This window comes from Dermochelys coriacea, chromosome 5 (assembly GCF_009764565.3).
Source record: "Dermochelys coriacea isolate rDerCor1 chromosome 5, rDerCor1.pri.v4, whole genome shotgun sequence".
NCBI lineage: Eukaryota > Metazoa > Chordata > Testudines > Dermochelyidae > Dermochelys > Dermochelys coriacea.
The window spans coordinates 105734175-105758126 of NC_050072.1; the positions used below are offsets into that span (position 1 = coordinate 105734175).

General features: G+C 42.8%; 1 protein-coding gene across 14 annotated transcripts in view; it reads left to right on the forward strand.

The window, feature by feature from the left end:
- KDM4C (lysine demethylase 4C) overlaps window positions 1–23952 on the forward strand; it is a 461886-nt gene that overhangs the window by 259732 nt on the left and 178202 nt on the right. For all 14 annotated transcript variants that reach the window (XR_006281538.1, XR_006281539.1, XM_038401809.2 and 11 more), the window contains one exon: window positions 2738–2849. Coding sequence is in view for 12 of the 14 variants with exons in the window: in XM_038401809.2 (XP_038257737.1) it covers window positions 2738–2849 (112 nt within the window). In the remaining 2 variants the exon portion in view is untranslated. The remainder of the gene's footprint in view (window positions 1–2737; window positions 2850–23952) is intronic.

Below are 23952 nucleotides of genomic sequence, written 5' to 3' on the forward strand. Positions count from 1 at the left end.
CCTGTGCCTTATACATGTGGACCAAAGAGTCTGGTCATTATTCTTAGAGGTGGAAGAAGACGTAGAGGTAAATTCAGATCTGCATCTCCTGATATGTCTCTTATCAGCTACTGTCCATCATCTACCTCTATTATCATCTATCTCTATAGAAGTCAGAATCTCTTCTTTGATAGCAGGATGACCAGCCCTTTGGGCTGCCTGTTTCTACTATTAGGTCAAAATTCTGTCTCATAGAAGGAAGAGATTTCTTACCTTTACCAGAAGTTTCCACCGTTACTTTATCACCGCTCCCCAAAGAGCTTCTCTTTGAAAATATTGAGATAACCAGTTATCGGTTGCTGGTGCCAAGGAAGGACTCTGCTAGAGACTCTCAGCACCACCATGGCTCCGCCCACACCCAGACATCGGTGAGGCACTGATCGCATGCCCCAGTGCCCCCAAAACAGAAAAAGGCCAACAGAGGGCACTCCCCGGCCAGGTCTAAAGACCAGTTGGCCAATAGCCCCCATCCAGTTCCCATTCAGTAGGGATTCCGTTGACTTTTGCCCCGAGATGGATCCAGTCAAGTCCAGACCCGCAGCACTCCCCGGCACGCCACCATGAAGACTTACAGCTCCCTTCCACCCAGGAGGCGTTCCAGGCAGCAGTGGACCTTTTGATGCTTACAGCACCACCCTCACCTCCTAGGTGAGACAGATCGCAAGCACCAGTTCTGGGCCTAGTTCATTCCATGAGCAAACCGGCGATGATGTTGGCCATAAGACCACCATCCCTGTTGCATCGGCCTGCGGCCCCAGTGGCCCGTATGGGTGAACCGCACCAGTCCCCCAGTTGGCACCATTCTCCGGCACCAAGCGGCTCTGCTCCTCCGTGGTCATCGCAGTCTGAGACCGACAACCCTACCCAGCACTGTGGCCGGGCTAACGGCAGGTTCCTCAGTGGCCCTTCTGGATACCCTGGGCCTATCACCAGAGCAGCATCGGTGGCCTCAACTTCTTTTGGGCAGCTGCATACGCCGACATAAATGGTCTCTCTCACCACTCCTTCCTTTGTAATAATATTAAGCACTATAAGCATCTTTTCAGTGTTGTAATCATGCTGTGTTACAGGTTATATTTAGGTTTAGTGTATCTGTTTTGGGTACCTCTCAGACATTCCCAAGTGGCTTTTCAAATACTTTCCAATACACCTCCATGCTCTGTCTGTGTTACTGTTATACAGAATTATATTACAGAGATGCTGTTAGGAAGGCCAATCTGCTTTACTTTTTTGCTCAGCTAGTTGCATCTTTTGATGTCATAAACCCATCCTGTGCGTTAGCCACAACGTCCTCCTCCCTCCACTTATTTTAGTAAACGATATGTTGCTCTGTACTGTAGCTGCTGACAACCTTGATTTGCTGTTTTCTTGCTCTTGAGGATGTGCATTGTTTTGTCAGTCATCTCGAGGATGTGCATTGTTTTGTCAGTCATCTCCTTTATCTTTCCTCCTTACCTAGACTGGCAAACTGCAGAAGTGATCTCTGGTACTGATCCTTGATAAACGAGGCTATTGTGACCTGATTTTCCCTTTTTTCAAAAGTACCCATATGATGATAATTAGACAACTGCATGAAGCCACCACAGGGAGAATAGCATGGCTGTGCAGATAAATGAAATGGCACACACATTTCCATTTAATACCGTATGAGTCAGTGTGATAAAATGTTTTGAAATATACAAAAAGAACAGGAGTACTTGCGGCACTTTAGAGACTAACAAATTTATTTGAGCATAAGCTTTAGTGACTTTATCAGATGCATAGAATGGAACATATAGTCAGAGGATATATATACATACAGAAAATATGAAAAGGTAGAGTTGGTCTGCCAACTTCCACCTTTTCATATTTTCTGTATGTATATATATCCTCTGACTATATGTTCCATTCTGTGCATCTGATTAAGTGAGCTGTAGCCCATGAAAGCTTATGCTCAAATAAATTTGTTAGTCTCTAAGGTGCCACAAGTACTCCTTTTCTTCTTGCAGTTACAGACTAACATGGCTGCTACTCTGAAACTTGAAATATACAGAAGTATTCTAGTGTACATTACATTTTCAGACAGTGTTAATATTTATTCAGTAAATTTAGCATTTATTTATTGTAATTGTTTGTTAATGGTTGCTTTGTGTTTTTTTTTTTAGACAAACTTAAATGTTGCATTTTAACTTTTAGTTACTAAATGAATGGGTGAAAAGTTATGAAGAAAAACTGTGCATGTTTTTTAAATATGTTGTTGTCCTAATACCAAGTTGTTTTCCACACCTTTTTCTGAAGTAAAGGGAGAGATTGTCCCATCTCCTAGATCTAACAAAATAACTAATGTCAGACAAATTTTTGAACCATCGATGAGAGGTTTTTTACATGCCTGATGTGAGAATATATCTAACAAAGTGGATTCTTTACACCAGTGGTTCTCAAACTTTTGACCCCTTTCACATAGCAAACCTCCGAGTGCCATCCCTCTTATAAATTAAAAGCATATTAACACCATTATAAATGCTGGAGGAAAAGTGGGGTTTAGTGTGGAGACTGACAGGTCACGACCCCGCAAGTAATAACCTTGTGACTCCCTGAGGGGTCCTGACCCCCACTTTGAGAACCCCTGCTTTACACCATTAGCAGAAGAATGCTCTTGCTTATCAACGTTAGTTTTGTTCAGCTTCCAACTAAACTAAATATGGTCTCTCCCTTTCAGTTAGCAGAAATTGAAAGAAAGAAAACATGTAAGAGTTGGCGTCATCCACTAAGTAAACCCCCGGCCAGATCTCCTATGACACTGGTTAAACAGCAGGCAGTAAGTGATGAAGGTGAGCATGCTTTTAATGTGTTTTTCTAATTACGTCTTTCTTTATAAACCTGTACACACATATCTTTTAACTATTACAAAAGTACTGAAGATGAAAGAGTATTTTGACTGTGTGGGAAATCTTCTAAAGTTGCAGAATAATTCCATTAAAAAGCTTTCAGCATGCTTGCTGAATTCATGAGTTCTTTCTTTCCCCCGTTTCACTTAAATTCTCCTAAACATATTAGAACAGTCTTGTAAGAAGATCAGAACAGTATGAAGTCATTTAAAGTGCTGCATGTGGGATGAAGACACTTTCTGTAACCAGATCTCTTTTGTTGGATTTCACAACAATTGGATTCAGCAGCAAACTTTATATTTTATTTTAGGAAGGCAAGTATAGCTATGACATGCCATTTCTAGATCTTCAGAACATCAATCCTGCTTGTAAACTGTACCTCGTTGGATTATTTTAAAAAAAAACTTTGCATTGTGATTCTGTTGTTTTAGATATCCAGTTGGAGGCTTGAAAAGTGGTTCTGGTAAAAGACATCTGTAGTCTTGATTCATAAAAGAGACCACAGATATTCCAAAACATCAGAAAGGTTACCAACAGTCTTTATTATACCTTGGATTCTGGTCCCACAATTAGTTAAAAATATAAAGGGAAACAATTAAATAGACTGGTCTCTCTCTCTAGGTTTGACAAAGCCATTTTACTATATCTATTGAAAATGGAGAGCTACTGAGCATATCCCACATACATTCCTCATTTTACTCCTGAGGGCATTCTGCGCCAATAAAATAAAAATTCTACACACAATATTTTAAAATTCTGCATGTTTTATTTGCTAAACTGTAGCTCACGAAAGCTTATGCTCAAATAAATTTGTTAGTCTCTAAGGTGCCACAAGTACTCCTTTTCTTTTTGTGGATACAGACTAACACCGCTGCTACTCTGAAACCTAAATAAATAGAGAGGATCCAGCATGACAGTGGGGAGCATAGGCCACTGGCTACATGAAGGTGGGAGATCACCTTGTAGCCCCCTCCCCCAGGACATGGACTCAGCAGTGAGGCTGCACCCGAACCTGACACTGCACAAGGCCTGGGCCTGCCCCAGAAACACCCTGGGCCCTGCCCCTCTGTACCAGGCTCACCAAGTGTAGGGTAGGCAGGCTCAACCAGGCAGAATCCAAGTGTGGAGGGGCTGTGTGGGGGGATCCAGGTGTGGGATGAGAGAATTCTATGTGGGACAGTCTGAGTGCAGGCAGCTCAGTGAGGGGATCTGGATGCAGAGAGGCTTGTTGGGGGGGGCAGTTTCCACGTGCAGGGGCAATGGGACTCTGCAGGGGCTTCCAGATGAAGGTGGTTGCAGTTCAGCGGAGGGGTCTGGGTGTAGGGGTCTCAGCGAGGGGATCTCTGTGCTGGAGGATTGGGGCTTGGTGGGGTGGGAGTCTGGGTGCAGCTAGTTGAGGGTCAGTGGCATGGGGGTCTGGAAGTGTGAGCTCAGGGTGGTGCAGGAGTTGAGGCATCAGCATGGGGGTTTGAGTGCAGGGAGCTCTGGGGGGTGATCTGGATGCAGGGGTGGGGGTCTGGAGGCAATGGGGTCTGTGGGCAAGGGTCTCCAGGTTGCAGAGGTTGAGGTTCAGTGGGGTGGGGTTCAGGTATGGAGGGCTAGGAGGGTTCTGGATGTACTGGGTGAGGCTTGGCAGGGATGGGTATGGGAGGTCTGGATGCACGGGAGTAGGGTGGATTGGGAGCAGCTCCCCATACAGTGACCCCTCTCCCCACAGCTGAGGAGTGATGAGGGCAGGAAGCAGGGGAGGATGATGAGCTTCCTGCAGCTGTGGAAGGTTTCTGGGGATGGGTCTGACACAGCTGCAGCCACTCCTTGCAGGGGAGGAAGAAGCCTCGTCCTCTCCTGCCTCCAGCCCAGCTGGGACTAGCAGCTGATCCTGGCTCAGGTAGGAGCCACTGGCTGGGGTGTCCTCAGCCCCACTGTGATTTACCTCTCCTCCGGCTGTTCTGGATGCCTGAAACAATGTACCTGTGCTGCTGGAGAATGGTGTGGTGTGACTGCTCTTGCAGCTTCTTTTTGCTTCCCTGCCAGAAAGTCATTTTTCTGTGGGGAAGCAAAGAAATCTGCAGAAGACATGAATTCTGTAGATGTGCAGTTTTGCAGTATTTCCCCAGGAATATCATTTATACCATTTTTATAGTTATACCAGTAAGTTTCTATAACAAGCAAAGTTCAAGATTTTAAAAACCAGGAATCAGATTCTTAGCATAGCTGAAGAGAGCTGGCATAAATATAGGCCAACTAAAAGGAAAAATAGCCCTGAATGAAATTTTAAAGCTACGCAGGACTGCCTACCTATCCTCATTTCTGACACAATTCCTACCCTGTGGGGGGAATCAGCAGCAGCATTAAGGTAGCTTTCTGCTTGCTTTGGTGGTGCACAAAACAGATGGTGTCAGGGCAAAGAATCTGGCTCCTAAATTCACATTTAAGCAGTTAAATAATTTTCAAAAACACTGAGCACAGAGCAGCTCCCATTGACTTCCAGGAGTGCTGCTATGTACTCAGCACTTCTGAAAGGTAGTCCAATAAGGAGTCTAATATTATGCACCAATCTTTTGTAATATTAAAACTCTGCACCTCAAAGCTAGATACCACCATAGATTGGACAGTTTTTCAATAGATCCAAATAGAATTGGGCTTCTCCCATAATATTTCAGTCTGATGGGGTTGTGAGAAAATAGTAAGATCAAAATGATATAGTACAGCCATCAAGCTATACAGTATGCCAGCTGCACTTATGTATAAGGTGCTTTTGCTTTCCTTAACTGGTATAAGCAATGGGGGGGTGTTTATGTGTATAAATATATTAAAAAAAACAACTCTCATCCCCCAATAAAAAAATCCAAACACCAGCACCCAAGGGTACTTCTTCTTATTTCCACAACTCCTGGGTCACTGCACTTTCCCTTTCTTAAAGCCTGCTAACTGTAGCGTACATTTCACTTTTGTAGTTTAAACCTTGTGGCACATTCAAATTCAGTTTTTCACTCAAGCCTCAAGCAGTATTTTGCATCCTTTCAGGAGATGTAATTTATGTAATTAGGGAATAGTTTAGATCTGACATTCATACAGTGTGTGATGACCTCCATTTAAAATATTTAAAAAACGGCAAAAGTTCTCTCTTCTGCTAAATGGAGAATAGAGGCCTTAGTTTTTATCCCATCATAATTTTAAGTTTTACTGTGTTTTTTTTTTTTTAAATTTAGGATTAATATTTATGTTAAAGCCGTAAGTTACAAAGGAAATTTGATCTTTCATATTTGGTAAGTAGTGCTAAAAGAAGCCTCTTTTACCCTCAGCTACTATAGATTCATCCATATACAGTTCCCATAGCTAACTTGATGGTACTTTTGATTTGAATGATTTATCAGACATCTCTTATTAAAATGTTGATCATGTTTCAGAGTTGACATGCAAACATGCTAATAAGGTATATAACAGTTGTTGAAAGCAGTTTTTATTTCAGGTTTGCAAGCACCAGCTATTAACAGTTGGGAAAATAAAAAATCCTCTATCCTTGTCACATTCCTTTGTGTGCGTTTCCAATAACAAAACATTCCTTTTAAGGGAAAATACTTTGAGAAAAAGTGCACAGCAATTCTGTTGTATTTTAATAGATAGGAATATGGAATGTATATTGTCTTTTAACATATACCGATAATAGTTTTTTTTAAACAGCATATTTTGATGATAGATTTAAAAAAAAACTAGTTAAGGGAGATGGAAAACAACCATGTACTTTATTTTAAACAATGTAATTAGCATAGTTAAATTAACATAAGCCCTTCTTTATTTAAATCATTCACCTCCATTACAACAATAATTTTTTGGACAATAACAAACAGAAATGACAAACTCACAATAGAAACTGATGCAAAGCAAGCAAGCAATATGGTTAGTGTTCTGCTTCCATCACATTTCATTTCTTTTTCTGCCTTCTTTTTGGCATTCATCTAGGAGGGTGCTCTTAGAGGAGCTGGGACTGGCAAATACAGTTCACTTCTGAGCTTGCTGACACTGATGGGCTTGAATTTCAGTGCTCATACCTCCAGTGAAGTCTGTGTGGGTGCTGAGCATCTCTAAAATATCAGGTCTCATGTTTTCAACCCAGCGGTGCCAGTTGCTTATTAAATGAGGCTCCATTTTTTTTGTTTATGAAAAGTTACTACACTCAAGTATAGTTGTTTAAGTGTAAATTCAGCAGAGACATGAATTGGTATGTTAAATTTATGTCTACAAAACACTTTGTAAAGGAATGCAAAAGGTTGGCCCCTCCTGAAGGTGTAACTTGCACAGCTTTTGTCTATGAACAATGGAAGGCTTACCTCCAGATATAAGCTGCAACCTGACAGGCAGCTTAAAAAACCCTTCTGCAGCTGTTTTTGTTCTGTTGGATAACACAAATTTAACAGGGCTGGCATGTCTCTTCCAATGTTATGCTTTCAGTCAGCTTCAGCTAAGGGTATGTCTGCACTACAAAATTAAGTCGAATTTATAGAAGTCGGTTTTGTAGAAAGCGTTTTTATACAGTCGATTGTGTGTGTCCCCTCACAAATGCTCTAAGTGCATGTAGTCGGCGGAGTGTGTCCGCAGTACCGAGGCAACCGTCGACTTCTGGGTCGTTGCACTGTGGGTAGCTATCCCGCAGTCTCCACCGCCCATTTGAATTCTGGGTAGAAATCCCAGTGCCTGATGGGGCTAAAACATTGTCGCGCGTGGTTCTGGGTACATATCATCAGGCCCCCATTCCCTCCCTCCCTCCATGAAAGCAAGGGCAGACAATCGTTTTGCGCCTTTTTTCTTGAGTTACCTGTACAGACGCCATACCACGGCAAGCATGGAGCCTGCTCAGTTAACCGTCACTGTATGTCTCCTGGGTGCTGGCAGACGTGGTACTGCATTGCTACAAAGCAGCAGTTTATTTCCTTTTGGCAGCAGACAGTGCAGTATGACTGGTAGCCATCGTCGACGTAGTCCTGGGTGCTCTTTTAACCGACCTCGATGAGGTCAGGGGCGCCTGGGCAAACATGGGAGTGACTCAGCCAGGTCATTTCCCTTTTAAGTTTCGTCTCATGGCAATTCAGTCCTACCGGTAGTGCACTGTCGTTTAATCAGCAGCCAGCAGAAGATGATGGCCAGCAGTCATACTGCACCGTCTTCTGCCGAGCACCCAGGAGATGACTATGGCTAGCGGTCGCACTGCACAGTCTGCTGCCAGCAAGATGTATAAAGATAGATGAAGTGGCTCAAAACAAGAAATAGACCAGATTTGTTTTGTATTCATTTTCTCCTCCCTCCCTCTGTGAAATCAACGGCCTGCTAAACCCAGTTTTGAGTTCTATCCTTGAGGTTTTGAGCTCTATCGTTAAGGGGGCCATTCTGTTTCTCGCAAAGCCACCCCCTTTGTTGATTTTAATTCCCTGTAAGCCAACCTTGTAAGCCATGTCGTCAGTCGCCCCTCCCTCTGTCAGGGCAATGGCAGACAATCGTTCCGTGTCTTTTTTCTGTGCAGACACCATACCATGGCAAGCATGGAGCCCGCTCAGATCACCTTGGCAATTAGGAGCACATTAAACAGGGGGGGGAGGGATAGCTCAGTGGTTTGAGCATTAGCTTACTAAACCCAGAGTTGTGAGTTCAATCCCTGAGGGGGCCATTTGGGGCAAAAATTGGGGATTGGTCCTGCTTTGAGCAGGGGGTTGGACTAGATGATCTCCTGAGGTCCCTTCCAACCCTGATATTCTGTGAAACACCACACGCATTATCCAGCAGTATATGCAGCACCAGAACCTGGCAAAGCGAAACCAGGTGAATAGGCGACGTCAGCGTGGTGACAAGAGTGATGAGGACATGGACACAGATTTCTCTCAAAGCATGGGCCCTGGCAGTGTGGGCATCATGGTGCTAATGGAGCAGGTTCATGCGGTGGAATGCCAATTCTGGGCTCGGGAAACAAGCACAGACTGGTGGTACCACATAGTGTTGCAGGTCTGGGATGATTCCCAGTGGCTGTGAAACTTTCGCATGCGTAAGGGCACTTTCATGGAACTTTGTGACTTGCTTTCCCCTGCCCTGAGGCGCAAGAATACCAAGATGAGAGCAGCCCTCACAGTTGAGAAGTGAGTGGCAGTAGCCCTGTGGAAGCTTGCAATGCCAGACAGCTACCGGTCATTCGGGAATCAATTTGGAGTGGGCAAATCTACTGTGGGGGCTGCTGTGATGCAAGTAGCCAACACAATCAGAGATCTGCTGATATCAAGGGTAGTAACCCTGGGAAATGTGCAGGTCATAGTGGATGGCTTTGCTGCAATGGGATTCCCTAACTGTGGTGGGGCCGTGGATAGAACCCATATCCCTATCTTGGCACCGGAGCAACAAGCCGGCAAGTACATAAACCTCAAGGGGTACTTTTCAGTAGTGTTGCAAGCAATGGTGAATCACAAGGGATGTTTCACCAACATCAACGTGGGATGGCTGGGAAAGGTACAAGACGCTTGCATCTTCAGGAACTCTGGTCTGTTACAAAAGCTGCAGGAAGGGACTTTCTTCCCAGATCAGAAAATAACTGTTGGGGATGTTGAAATGCCTATAATTATCCTTGGGGACCCAGCTTACCCCTTAATGCCATGTCTCATGAAGCCATACACAGGAGGCCTGGAGAGTAGTCAGGAGTTGTTCAACTACAGGCTGAGCAAGTGCAGAATGGTGGTAGAATGTGCATTTGGATGTTTAAAGCACGCTGGCCCAGTTTACTGACTCGGTTAGACCTCAGCGAAACCAATGTTCCCACTGTTATTACTGCTTGTGTGCACTCCACAATATCTGTGAGAGTAAGGGGGAGACATTTATGGCAGTGTGGGAGGTTGAGGCAAATTGCCTGGCTGCTGGTTACGCACAGCCAGACAACAGGGCGGTTAGAAGAGCACAGGAGGGCGCTGTGTGCATCAGAGAAGCTTTGAAAACCAGTTTCATGACTGGCCAGGCTATGGTGTGAAAGTTCTGTTTGTTTCTCCTTGATGAAACCCCCTCCCCCTTGGTTCACTCTACTTTCCTATAAGCTAACCACCCTCCCCACCTCCCTTCAATCACTGCCTGCATAGGCAATACAATCATTGTTGCTTCACATTCATGCATTCTTTATTAATTCATCACACAAATAGGGGGATAACTACCAAGGTAGCCCAGGAAGGGTGGTGGAGGAGAGAAGCACCAGCAGGGGTGGTGGAGGAGAGAAGGACAAGGCCACACAGCACTTTAAAAGTTTAAAACTTTAAAACTTATTGAATGCCAGCTTTCTGTTGCTTGGGCTATCCTCTGGGATGGAGTGGCTGGGTGGCCGGAGGCCCCCTCACTGTGTTCTTGCACGAGGAGGCTATGGAACTTGGGGAGGAGGACGGTTGGTTACACAGGGGCTGTAGTGGTGGTCTGTGCTCCTGCTGCCTTTCCTGCAGCTCAACCATACGCTGGAGCATATTAGTTTGATTCTCCAGCAGCCTCAGCATTGAATCCTGCCTCCTCTCATCACGCTGCCGCCACCTTTCAGCTTCAGCCCTCTCTTCAGCCCGCCACCTCTTCTCCCGGTCATTTTGTGCTTTCCTGCACTCTGACATTGTCTGCCTCCATGCATTCGTCTGTGCTCTGTCAGTGTGGGAGGACAGCATGAGCTCAGAGAACATTTCATCGCGAGTGCGTTTTTTTTTCGCCTTCTAATCTTCACTAGCCTCTGGGAAGGAGAAGATCCTGTGATCCTTGAAACACATGCAGCTGGTGAAAGAAAAAAAAAAGGGACAGTGGTATTTAAAAAGACACATTTTATAGAACAATGGGTACACTCTTTCACGGTAAACCTTGCTGTTAACATTATATACATAGCACATGTGCTTTCGTTCCAAGATCGCATTTTGCTTCCCCCCAGCGCGTGGCTAGCCCCTCTCCCCTCCCCGTGGCTAACAGCGGAGAACGTTTCTGTCAGCCACAGGCAAACAGCCCAGCAGGAATGGGCACCTCTGAATGTCCCCTTAAGAAAAGCACCCTATTTCAACCCGGTGACCATGAATGATATCACTCTCCTGAGGATAACAGAGAGATAAAGAACGGATGTTGTTTGAACGCCAGCAAACATACACTGCAATGCTTTGTTCTACAATGATTCCCGAGTACGTGCTACTGGCCTGGAGTGGTAAAGTGTCCTACCATGGTGGACGGAATAAGGCTGCCCTCCCCAGAAACCTTTTTCAAAGGCTTTGGGAGTACCTCCAGGAGAGCCGCTAATGCCAGCGCAAATTAATCATTAAACATGCTTGCTTTTAAACCATGTATACTATTTTAAAAGGTACACTCACTAGAGGTCCCTTCTCTGCCTGGCGGGTCCGTGAGGCAGCCTTGGGTGGGTTCGGGGGGTAGTGGCTCCAGGTCCAGGGTGAGAAACAGTTCCTGGCTGTCGGGAAAACCGGTTTCTCTGCTTGCTTGCTGGCTGTGAGCTATCTACAACCTCCTCCTCATCGTCTTCCTCGTCCCCAAAACTTGCTTCCGTGTTGCCTCCATCTCTATTGAAGGAGTCAAACAACATGGCTGAGGTAGTGGTGGCTGAACCCCCTAAAATGGCATGCAGCTCCTCATAGAAGCGGCATGTTTTGGGCTCTGACCCAGAGCGTCCGTTTGCCTCTCTGGTTTTCTGGTAGACTTACCTCAGCTGCTTAAGTTTCACACAGCACTGCTTTGGGTCCCTGTTATGGCCTCTGTCCTTCATGCCCTGGGAGATTTTGACAAATGTTTTGGCATTTCAAAAACTGGAACGTAGTTCTGATAGCACGGATTCCTCTCCCCATACAGTGATCAGATCCCGTACCGCCCGTTCAGTCCATGCTGGAGATCTTTTGTGATTCTGGGACTCCATCATGGTCACCTCTGCTGCTGAGCTCTGCATGGTCACCTGCAGCTTGCCACGCTGGCCAAACAGGAAATTGAAATTCAAAAGTTTGTGGGCCTTTTCCTGTCTACCTGGCCAGTGCATCTCAGTTGAGAGTGCTATCCAGAGCGGACACAATGGAGCACTCTGGGATAGCTCCCGGAGGCCAATACCATCTAATTGTGTTCACAGTATCCTAAATTGGACCTGGCAAGGCCGATTTCAGCACTAATCTCCTTGCGGGGGGTGGAGTAAGGAAATCGATTTTAAAAGCCCTTTAAGTCGAAAAAAAGGGCTTCATCGTGTGGATGGGTGCAGGGTTAAATCGATTTAACGCTGCTAAATTCAACCTCAACTCCTTGTGTAGACCAGGGCTAAGTGTCACTGAATTGCATGTGGTAATTATAATTGTTTCCTTGTCCATAAGTCTCCCACCTTGTTCTAAGCCTAAAATCTCTCATTGGTTGTTCTTCCCTTTACGTCCGAAAATGTCTGAACAGATCTGTAATTTTTGATCTGGGCCTCAAATTCACCAAATTCAGTACTTCAATTAGCTGTTAAGCATCTTTCTGAACATTAGTGACAGCTTAGACACATGATCCATATCTCTGTAATGTTTGCATGCCTTGAGGGGCTAGATTGAGCAGATTTCAGACAGTGTTACAGTAATTTACACAAATAGGGCTTTATTAATTTTATAATTAATCTGGTAAAGTAATTAAAGATTTAAATATGTGGTGGGTTGGAGTGAAGTTGCTCTTTTTAAATGAGAGATTATAGTGGTTGTGGCGGATGATGGCTCTTTAACCTGGGCTAGAGCTAAAATAAAGTATCAGAAATGAGGATCTCCACTTGAGTGTGGATTATTCTTGCCATAAACTGGTCAGATGGCACAAACCTGGCAGTGAGTCGCAAGGGATTCTATTGTCTCCATGCTGTCTTCTGCAGCGGGCTGTCAGCCTTCTAGCATCCCTATATCTATTGTCACAGAAGCAGCAGCCTAACAGCAGGTCATGTGTCTCCTAGCATTTAGCTCCCTTCCATTTCTCCCTTGCATGGGAAGATTATCCTTCTGGTGACATAGTTTTTGTGTGTGTGTGTGTATTGGGGATGGGTGTGAATTGGTACTGGGGACATGTGGCCCTCTTGTTGTGAGAAGGGTAAAACAGTCAGTGGAAATGGTAGGTATTGCTAACAGTCTGAAGAAGTCTCTCTGTTGTCCCCCAACCCTCCTCTCTCTCAAGATTGTAATCTTGTATGCTAGATTTCCAAACTTGGATAAGATAGAGCGTTTGTACTTCGGTACCACTCTCATTTCTCTCGGCTCCTTCCAGTTGTCTTGTTTCCCGAGATCGTCCTTTTCACTCTGACTTCTCATCATGCACCAATTACAGGCCAGCAGCCATCCAATTCCTAGCTTCTGTGGGCAGCACTGCAACAGAGAGTATAGACTTTGGTGGGCAGAGCTTGCATACAAGATGGAGAATGAATGAGCCACTAAAAGGAAGAGCAATGCTTGCCCCTTTAGCAAAATGAGGCCTCATCAAGTGGTAGCTGGAGTTAGGGGACCTGAATCACAGACACCAAGGCAATGCCAAGTTCACATATATTTAGTGGGAGGACAAGAGCTCTGTTTACAAGGATGCCAGTTTGCCGCCTTCTGTCAGGAGGCTCCAGTTGCTTGCTATGCTTCACCATCCTCCTGTCATTCCTCTCGCCACTCACATGGTCTCTCACTTTCCTCCAGTCTCTCTTGTGGTGTGGAAATGCTGCACATTGTCCTCACAGTGAGGACACAGCTTGTCCTCTCATCTCTCTGTGTGAATCCAGTCAGCAGCGTTCCTTTCTCTTCCTGACACACCAGCTGGAGAGCAGAGGTTAGATGAGTATTAATCAAAGGGAGCATCTGTTTGTTAACCAGAACAAGAATGCCAGCATCTGGGCAGAGGTTTTTCTGAACACATACTTGAACATCGATTGTCAAATATCAAAGATGGTAATAGCAAGTGTTACTGGGGGCAAAATACTCCATGGTCTAGAGCATCTCTGTTGGGATATTCATCTATCCTATAGTGATGTATTATAACCAGGATTAGCTTGGCATGTGTCATATAAGAGCGCTACCCCAAGAAAGACTGCTCCTGTTGCAGCATCTGCTGATCCCCTTGTTTCTGAGCAACTGCTGCTTTTACTGTCCAAAAAGCTGCTGCAGTGTTACCTGCTGTTAGTATTAATTCTGTCTCATCTAATCTGTTCTATCTAGGCCTTTCTACTCATTTGCTCTGGTATGTGTGTCTTCCTTGAGTTTGTTGAGTCATGGGTCTGATCCAGGTAGGGGTAAGGGGCATTTCCACAACCTTTTTATTAAGTTGTGCTTATATCCAGGTGTATTATAATAGGCGATAACTATCTGAAGTGTTCAAAAACCATAATGTGAGCTCTGAAATAAGGGTTTGATTTACTCTGAAAACACCTATTTATACTGATTTAGCAGTTCCTCTTGGTCTTTCTAGCTGGCAGCGCTAATATTTTCTTACACCGTTTCATCTGGACTCTATTGTTGCCAGATGATTACTTATATTTCTAATCTTTTGGGGTTGACCAGTCTGCTATCTTTTCAGGTATTCAGGGAGATGAGTGTTCTCCTGGCAAGGAAATGTTAGTATAATAGGAGTATTCCTAAAGCTACATAACTGGTAAAACTGTAGGCTAGGCACTTCATAGCCTGTTAACATATGTGGTGTGAGACCCAACTGTCTCACACTATCTATACTTTTGCTGGGTATATTCCTTGGGATTGCATAAATTTCCAGTTTGTTTAATTTTTGAGGGGTTCTTTGAGACTGATGAATGATCATCTGCATGTGGCATGAGAATATTAGGTTCCCAGTGGATTATGATGCATGGAATTCAATTCTTTCTCCATGAGCAGCAACCTAAAATGAATTAAAACTTAAAATCATGCAAGCTTTAGTGATACTTGGTGATGTGCTTCTTTCCAAGTATTGTCAGAAATACAAAATAGATTAGGCTAAATGGAGTTAATGAACTGGCCCTTTTCTGTAAATCTTTAAGCGAAATTAGTGCTCATAGAAGGAGCTGTATTGAGAGCCCTGGAGACTGAAGTATTTTATTTGCTGCAAGCCAGCATCAGCAGTGTGAGTTTCTCAGATCTGCCTTCAACCTTATTCTGGTGGTAACACCTATTGGGTGAGAGAAGAGTTCAGTCTCTACACCCATTCAGTCCTTGTCCTGTGTGTTGATACTACCCACTAGGGTGTCAGATACTATTAGGATTTTGTGATTTGGACACCAGTCCACTTGAAAATGGATTGGTTTATTTACTTCACATATGAAGTTACCATTTACCTTTGGAGTCCTACTTAGATTCAAATTCTGTGTTTGATCAGGGTCATCTTAGTTCCTAGGAGATGTGTATTCACATAATCAAATCAATACTAATTTTGACAAAAATCTGTATGATTGGCAGCCTTTGTTCAGAAGTTGGGAGGTATTGTTAATATGGAGGAGGACCGGATAGATCTGGATGACACTGAATACTGGAATAATAGAAATGGAATGAAATGTAATAGTGCAAAGTGCAAGGTCATGCATTTAGGGACTAACAACAAGAATTTTTGCTGTAAACTGGGGACTTATCCGTTGGAAGCAACAGAGGAGGAGAAAGACCAATGTGTATTAGTTGATCACAGGATGACTATGAGATGCCAATGTGAAGCAGCCATGAAAAAGACTAATGCAGTCCTAAGGTGCATCAGGCAGGTATTTCCAGTAGAGACAGGAAGTGTTAGTTCCATTATACAAGGCACTGGTGAGACATCATCTGGAATACCGTGTGCAATTCTAGTCTCTCATGTTTAAGAATGATGAATTCAAACTGGAACTGGTGCAGAGAAGGGCTACTAGGATGATCAGAGGAATGGAAAATCTACCTTATGAGAGGAGACTCAAAGAACTTGGTTTATTTAGCCTAACCAACAGAAGGCTGAGGGAATATAGATTGCTCTCTATAAATACATCAGAGGGATAAATGCCAGGGAATGGGGAGGAGTTATTTAAGTTAAGCGCCAATGTTGACACAAGAACAAATAGACGTAAACTGGCCATCAATAAATTTAGGCTTGAAATTAGATGATGGTTTCTAACCATCAGAGGAATGAAGTTCTGGAACAGCCTTTCCAGAGGAGGAGCAGGGGCAAAAAACTTAACTGGCTTCAAGACTGAACTTGCTACGTGTATGGAGGAGATGGTATGATGAGACTGCCTACAGTGGCGTTGGCTAGTAGCAAATATCTCCAACGGCTGGTGATGGGACACTAGATGGGAGAGGGCTCTAAGTTATTACAGAGAATTCTTTCCCATGTGTCTCGCTGTTGGGCCTTGCCTGCATGCTCAGGGCCTAAGTGATCGCCATATTTGGAGCCAGGAAGGAATTTTCTCCTGGGTCAGATTGGCAGAGACCCTGTGAGTTTTTCGCCTTCCTCTGCAGCATGGGGCACAGGTCACGTTCAGGTTTAAACAAGTGTAAATGGTGGATTTTCTGTAACTTGAAGTCTTTAAATAACGATTTGAGGACTTGAATAACTCAGCCAGGGGCTATGCGTCTATTACAGGAGTGGGTGGGTAAGGGTCTGTTCCCTGCAATGTGGAGGAGGTCAGACTAGATGATCATGGTGGTCCATTCTGGCGTTTAAGGTCTGAGTGTGTGTCTAAGAACCACCTCTGAACTGGAATTGCAGGTGCGCTTCTGGTGTGAACTGAGAGAGCTATCAGCAGATCTATGTGGGAAAGCTTGCCCATGCCTGAACTAGGTTTTTTTTTTAGTTGTCTAGTATTAATAGTCATTTGGTACTGTAACTCCTGAATTCACCTATCATTTTTAAAAGAGGCAGTGCATGCTAGATGTGTGGTTTATATCTTAATTTTTCTGTCTCCAACAAAATTACATACGGAAATAAACTCACAATACAGGGGAACAGAGACAAAGATATCTTATATTCACTTTAACACATCTGGAAGACCCTCTGATTCTATGGTGATGAGCAGTCTAAGAACCTACAGTAGTTAGGGATGAAGGGGGAGAAAAAATTATCTTCAAGAGCTAATGGCAAAATTAATACATTATCTGACACTTAAGCAGCTATTCATTGGATTTTCACCATATTTACTAAGATGCATAAGACTGGAGGAAGACTTGTCCCATCTGCCCCTAGCAGAATTTCAGCTTTTTGTTCATAGGATTACTTGTAAATTGTGTTTTAAATGAGACTTTTGAATTTTGTTTTTACTACTGTAAATACTAACTCTGATTTCATTATGACCTGGGGCATTTTCTCCAATAAGTTATCTGCAGCATCAGGGCTGGCTTAGGTATTTTTAGGGATTCCATTATTCTAACAGTTGTTCTTTCATGAGTTCTCTTCATCCTTGGTTTCCTTGCAGAAATGTTGGTACACATTTCAATGTAAATCCATTTTTTAAAAGAAAATCTGTCTCTGTATTTCTGTCTTTCCTTTTTATGCTTATTTTGATGGAATTAATGCCTAAAGGAAGAATAGCAATGAAGAATAGACGGGACTGGGGAATCAAAAACAGAAAATGCTGCTCACGCTGCCAGATATGAAAAATAAGTGGAGCAGTATAGTATGAACTGCATGTCACACTTCAAGTGTTAATAATTTTTGCATAATGATTCCTAGTCTTATGTTCAATTCAGGCTTATTAGCCTGTGGTAATATACTTTTATATTGAATGCAGTCATATTTCTCAAAAAGAAAAGGAGTACTTGTGGCACCTTAGAGACTAACAAATTTATTTGAGCATAAGCTTTCGTGAGCTACCGCTCACTTCATCGGATGCATTCAGTGGAAAATACAGTGGGGAGATTTATATAGACAGAGAACATGAAACAATGGGTGTTTTCATACACACTGTAAGGAGAGCGATCACTTAAGATGAGCTATTACGGGCGGGGGGGAGGAGGAAGAAAACCTTTTGTAGTGATAATAAAGGTGGGCCATTTCCAGCAGTTGACAAGAATGTCTGAGGAACAATGGAGGGTAGGCGAGGGGGGAAATAACATGGGGAAATAGTTTTACTTTGTGTAATGACCCATCCACTCCCAGTCTCTATTCAAGCCTAAGTTAATTGTATCCAGTTTGCAAATTAATTCCAATTCAGCAGTCTATCGTTGGAGTTGCATCAGCCACGCTATCAGAGGCTCGTTCACCTGCGTATCTACCAATGTGATATATGCCATCATGTGCCAGCAATGCCCCTCTGCCATGTACATTGGTCAAACTGGACAGTCTCTACATAAAAGAATGAATGGACACAAATCAGACGTCAAGAATTATAACATTGAAAAACCAGTCGGAGAACACTTCAATCTCTCTGGTCACTTGATTACAGACCTAAGAGTGGCTATTCTTCAACAAAAAAACTTCAAAAACAGATTCCAACGAGAGACTGCTGAATTGGAATTAATTTGCAAATTGGATTCAATTAACTTAGGCTTGAATAGAGACTGGGAGTGGATGGGTCATTACCCAAAGTAAAACTATTTCCCCATGTTATTTCCCCCCTCGCCCATCCCCCACTGTTCCTCAGACATTCTTGTCAACGGCTGGAAATGGCCCACCTTGATTATCACTACAAAAGGTTTTCTTTCCCCCCCCCCCCCCGCCGGTAATAGCTCATCTTAAGTGATCACTCTCCTTACAGTGTGTATGATAACACCCATTGTTTCATGTTCTCTATGTATATAAATCATCTCCCCACTGTATTTTCCATTGAAATGCATGCGATGAAGTGAGCTGTAGCTCACGAAAGCTTATGCTCAAATAAATTTGTTAGTCTCTAAGATGCCACAAGTAGTCCTTTTCTTTTTGCGAATACAGACTAACACGGCTACTACTCTGAAACCAGTCATATTTCTGCTCATTTAAGCAATAAAATGCAAATTCAGTGGAAATAGTAAGTAGATTAACTATGGATGCTTATTGGTTGGCCCCAGAGATTGTTTTCCTGCATTATTTGGACATAAAGCATTAGAATCTGTTTTTGACTAAATTTTGCATTGCGCTAATAGTTTACAGTTTAAGTTAGCATGTTTCTTCTATAATGTTTCTAACATTTTCAATAGCATTTGTGAATCCAAATTTAGTTTGCTGACTTTGACTGTAAGATATGAGGACAGAAGGGGAAAAAGGCTATTGTGACTAGAAGGAGCAGCTTGAACAAGGGTTTGATATAATTAGGGGAAAATTGCTAGTTGTATAGCTATAGTATTTATATAATATAGCAATATAAATCAAAGCTTCCTTTGTCTTTTTTTATATTCAGTCACAACAGCATGTGAAATGTACTGAACAGCAGCTGGTATTCAAGTCATATAATATATATTCATTCATATCATAAGCAGGTTAAGCAAGTTGAATGGAAGGTAAAATCATATGTGAAGATGCCCCTATAGATTGTCTGACCATGAAACCTAAACTGCTAAATTCTAGTTCAAAATCCTTATTCCTTGTTTGGTCTATGAAAGTACCACTTAACTCTGCTCTTCCATGCATTACTTTGGCGGGGGAGAGGGGGAAGCCATTAATCTTTTGACACAGGCTGATCTATTTTTGCCACCATTAGCATTAATATATTTTGTATTAGCATATTGTATTGCAGAGTGGTAGGGTCTTGGTTTTAAACAACTGATTATGGCATTTTGTTTTTGTTTCATTTTTGCTATTCTGTAGTTTGAGTACTCAAATATAGAGCAGGTATTTTGCACACTTCTGCATGCTGCTTTGACAGTACAGTAACTCCTCGCTTAACGTCATCCCAGCTAACGTTGTTTCGTTGTTACATTGCTGATCAATTAGAGAACATGCTCATTTAAAGTTGTGCAATGCTCCCTTATAGCGTAGTTTGGCAGCCACCTGCTTTGTCCACTGCTTGTAGAAAGAACTGCCCGTTGGAGCTAGCTGGTAGGGGCTTGCAACCAGGGCAGACCGGCAGCCCCCCATCAGCTCCCTACTCCCCTAAATTCCCTGTGCGGCAGCAGCCCAGCGGACTGTCAATTGCCAGTAGTTCAGCTGTCCCACCCCCCACTGCCATGTGCTGCTCCTGCCCTCTGCCTTGGAGCTGCTCCCAGGAGCCTCCTGCTTTCTGTGCAGAGGGGAAGAGAGGTGCTAATATCAGGGTGTCCCGTTTCCCTGCTCCTGCCACCCGCTCCTTTACCCCATCTCCACAGAGTGAGGTGAGGGAAGATGATGACACGACAGGGCTCAGGACGGAGGGAGCTTGCTGGTAGCAGTTGCTGTCTCACCTTGCTGATCTAAAAGGCAGCATACTTAGAGTGGGGTCAGCATTCTTAAAGGTGCAATTCCTCTCTCTCACACACAATGTGTGTCTCTGTCTCTCTCTGCCATGCTGTCTCCCCTTCCTCCATTCCTGCTGCCTTGTAGAGTATGAGGCTACCTTAACAACAATGTGTTAACCCTTGAGGGCTCAGCTGAATGCTAGTTCATCATTTAGCAGTAAGGCATTCCCTGGGAAATATCCCACCCTCTTCCACCCTGACTTCACCACCTCAACCAAGCTTCACAATCATCATTGCTGTGTATAGTATTAAATTTTGTTTAAAACTTATACTGTGTGTGTGTGTGTGTGTGTGTGTGTGTGTAAAGAGTTAGTCTTTTATCTGATAAAAAAATTTTTCCTGGAGCCTAATCCTCTCTATTTACATTAATTCTTATGGGGAAATTGGATTTGCTTAACATTGTTTCGCTTAAAGTAAAATTTTCAGGAACATTACTACATTAAGCAAGGAGTTACTGTATATTTAAGCACCACAATCCTAGCTATATATTATTGCTCTATATAGTTACAACTATAGCTGTATATCATTAAGGTAGGTGGAAAATATGCTGCCCATTCTTATGTAGTCTAAAGTTTTTCTGATACATTTTAACTTAATTTTAAAGGACTAAGAAAAATTAGCCTAACTCTTTTATATGGCACATTTCATCATGTGAACTCAAAGCACTTTACAAAGTTGAGTAAAAATAAACGGTGATTTGGAATACTGAGGCAGAGAGAGCTCAAGGCCAAATTTTTCCAAAATTTGATCAATATTTGACACCTAGAGTCTGATCTTCAGAGATAAGACCTGATCATTCTGACTGAAGTCATTTGGGAGCTGTGGTGATCATATAGGAAGGTTTTGGCATAAGTGGCTAGACCCAATGTCACTCACTGAGTGAGTAGCAAATTTGGGAATAGAACCCAGATCTTCTGACTCCCCATGTGGTGCCCTGTCCACTAGATCATGCTTAAGGCTGTGATTTAGTCATGGGTATTTTTTAGTAAAAATCATGTACAGATTATGGACAATAAACAAAAATTCATGCCCATGACCTGTCCATGACCTTTACTGTAAACACTCCTGACTAAGTCTTAGCTGGGGGAGGCCTCTGAGGGGCCTCTGCAGCGCTGGCTGCTCTGGGGGACCCCCAGGGCCAGCCCACTGGCCACTGTTCAGGCAGTCCCTGGGGCCAGCCGCACCTGCCACTGCTCATGCGCTTTCCTGGGGCCAGCTGTCCGGGGCCGCCCAAGCAGCAGTTGGTGTGGCTGGCTGTATGGCTGCTCCCTGCCTGAGTAGCTGGCTCTGGGGTCAGCCACACTGGCTGCTGCAGAAGTCACAGCGGTCGCAGAAAATCACAGAATCCATTATTTCCATGACCTCCGTAACAGACGTGCAGCCTTAATATCCTAGCTTTTTGTGTTCATTAAAACTCATTAACCACTAATAAAACCTGTTTTGTTGCAATTTTCATAGATCCTTTGAAAATTTGTATAGAGAAGATATATTTTGTCTCACAACACAGTGATACAGAACCATTGTCTCAGATATACAGTCATGTGCAAATTCCCTATGATTAAAAGTAGGCCAAAATGAAAATGGCATTCCTGCTGTATTAGCACTACTTATCAGCAGCCTTCCCAGGAGTAGCTACAGAGTCACCAGGCAAATTGGATATGAAGTTTGCCAAGGAGCCAGATGTCTCCTCTGTAAGATTGTCTTCCACAGACTAGTTTCTGGTTTTGTAATTACAGTCCAAAGAGAAAATGGAAAATGTATGACTTACTTTTATGAAGGATTAGTTTACTGGAGTATGGATACACAATATCCCACGGTATATGATCATTAAAAGGTATCCTAGTAATTATTGTTTTTAAATTAAAGAGTGAATTTCTTGAATTGTCATTCTTTGTCTGCCAAAATCTGTAACTGCTATACAGACCATCTGCACTGTAAGACACTCAATTATAACACTGATGTTATTGTACCAAAATGTTCTCTTAATTAAGTATCATTCTGTTTCTGATACTATCTCTCTGATAATGCACAAAAGGTTAAACTCCAAAAGTTGATTACTTAAAAAAGTTGAGTGCAGTTGTTGTCCAGTACTTGTACAGTATTAATGAAGCATTTAAGAGATACAGATTCTAGTGATCTGTGCAGGGAACTGGGAGCATGAAACTTCTGAGTTACAATCCCAATAGCCCCTGACTCACCATGTGAATTTAGGCAAGCCACTTGAATTTCTCTACTTCTGTTTTCCCATCTATAAAATGATTATAATACTTAGCTACCCAAGGCCCTGATTCAGCAAAGCACTTATGCACATTATTGACTGTAAGCATGAGAGTACTGCCAGCCCTTAAAATTGAATATGTATTTTGCCCAACATTGGTTATGTAGAGATTGATTATTTACTTAGAGCAGGTTTCAGAGTAGCAGCCGTGTTAGTTGGTATTCGCAAAAAGAAAAGGAGTACTTGTGGCACCTTAGAGACTAACAAATTTATTTGAGCATAAGCTTTCGTGAGCTACAGCTTCATCAGCTTCATCGGATGAAGTGAGCTGTAGCTCACGAAAGCTTATGCTCAAATAAATTTGTTAGTCTCTAAGGTGCCACAAGTACTCCTTTTCTTTTTACTTAGAGCAGATTCACTGCTGTTGTTCAGATGCTTTGTGCTGCTCTGGGGATGGAAAGCAGCCATAAACTCAGTTTACTAGGCTTAGAACTGCTTTGCATCACTGGAATGGCAACAAAGCAGCTGCAGTATGCTGGTGAATTTGGTCTGTAATGTTTTTAAAGCAATTTAAAGGTTAAAATGATGCTATATAAATATTTATTTTATTGGATAGTACATTAGACAGTTTCATCAGTGAGAATGCATTTTAATTTCTGGAGTAAATAGGATATACACTGTAACAGCTAAGCCTGACATATCTCAGAGTTCCTTTTTGTTGCTAGGTGAGAAATGCTAGGTTTCTACAAGATTTCACTGTTTTTCACTATTGCTAAGCCTCCATATGTACATTTGTGGTCATAGGTTGGACAAACTGTAGAGTGGCTTAGAAAATCATAATAATTACAATGTTCATTAATATGTAACATTTCTTGAAATCAGAAAGACATTTGAAAAAAAATAACCGTAGACATCATCTAAATAGATTATACCTACTAATCTTACACTAAAAATATAAGCCCTGTCTGCTGTCTCCAGTGGGCGTGGTAATTGGGCTCTCTCCATAGTGAATTGTATATGTTTTATTACTTTGTTTTTGTGCCCAGAACTTCAGATTATCTTAATGTGGAAGAAATAAAAAAAATAAGTAAATGAAATCTTGCTTATTCCCCTCTGTATGGAATAGGTCACATATCTTGCTGAAACTTAAAAGGCCTTATTTACCACTTCTATACATCAATTTTACACCATGAAATCACATTGGTGTAATGAAATGAGGAGTCAGGCCTCAAACCTGTAGTATCTCGTTTCTATGTATGTTTAGTAAATGTACATACAAAAATATATTACACATTCAGTATTTTAATAGTCCAGTTTCTGCTTCTTTATACTTATGCAACCCTATTAAAGTCATAGGGTCTATCTGGAGAGTTAGTGTGGCAAGCTATTAAGCTACTTTGATTTACTCATGTTTCAAATGGGAGTAGTTCAAAGAGCACTACAGAACTTTTAGTGCATGGTACCCAGGACCACACAACCAGTTTGTCAACGGCAAATTAGTGTGCTATAGATTTAC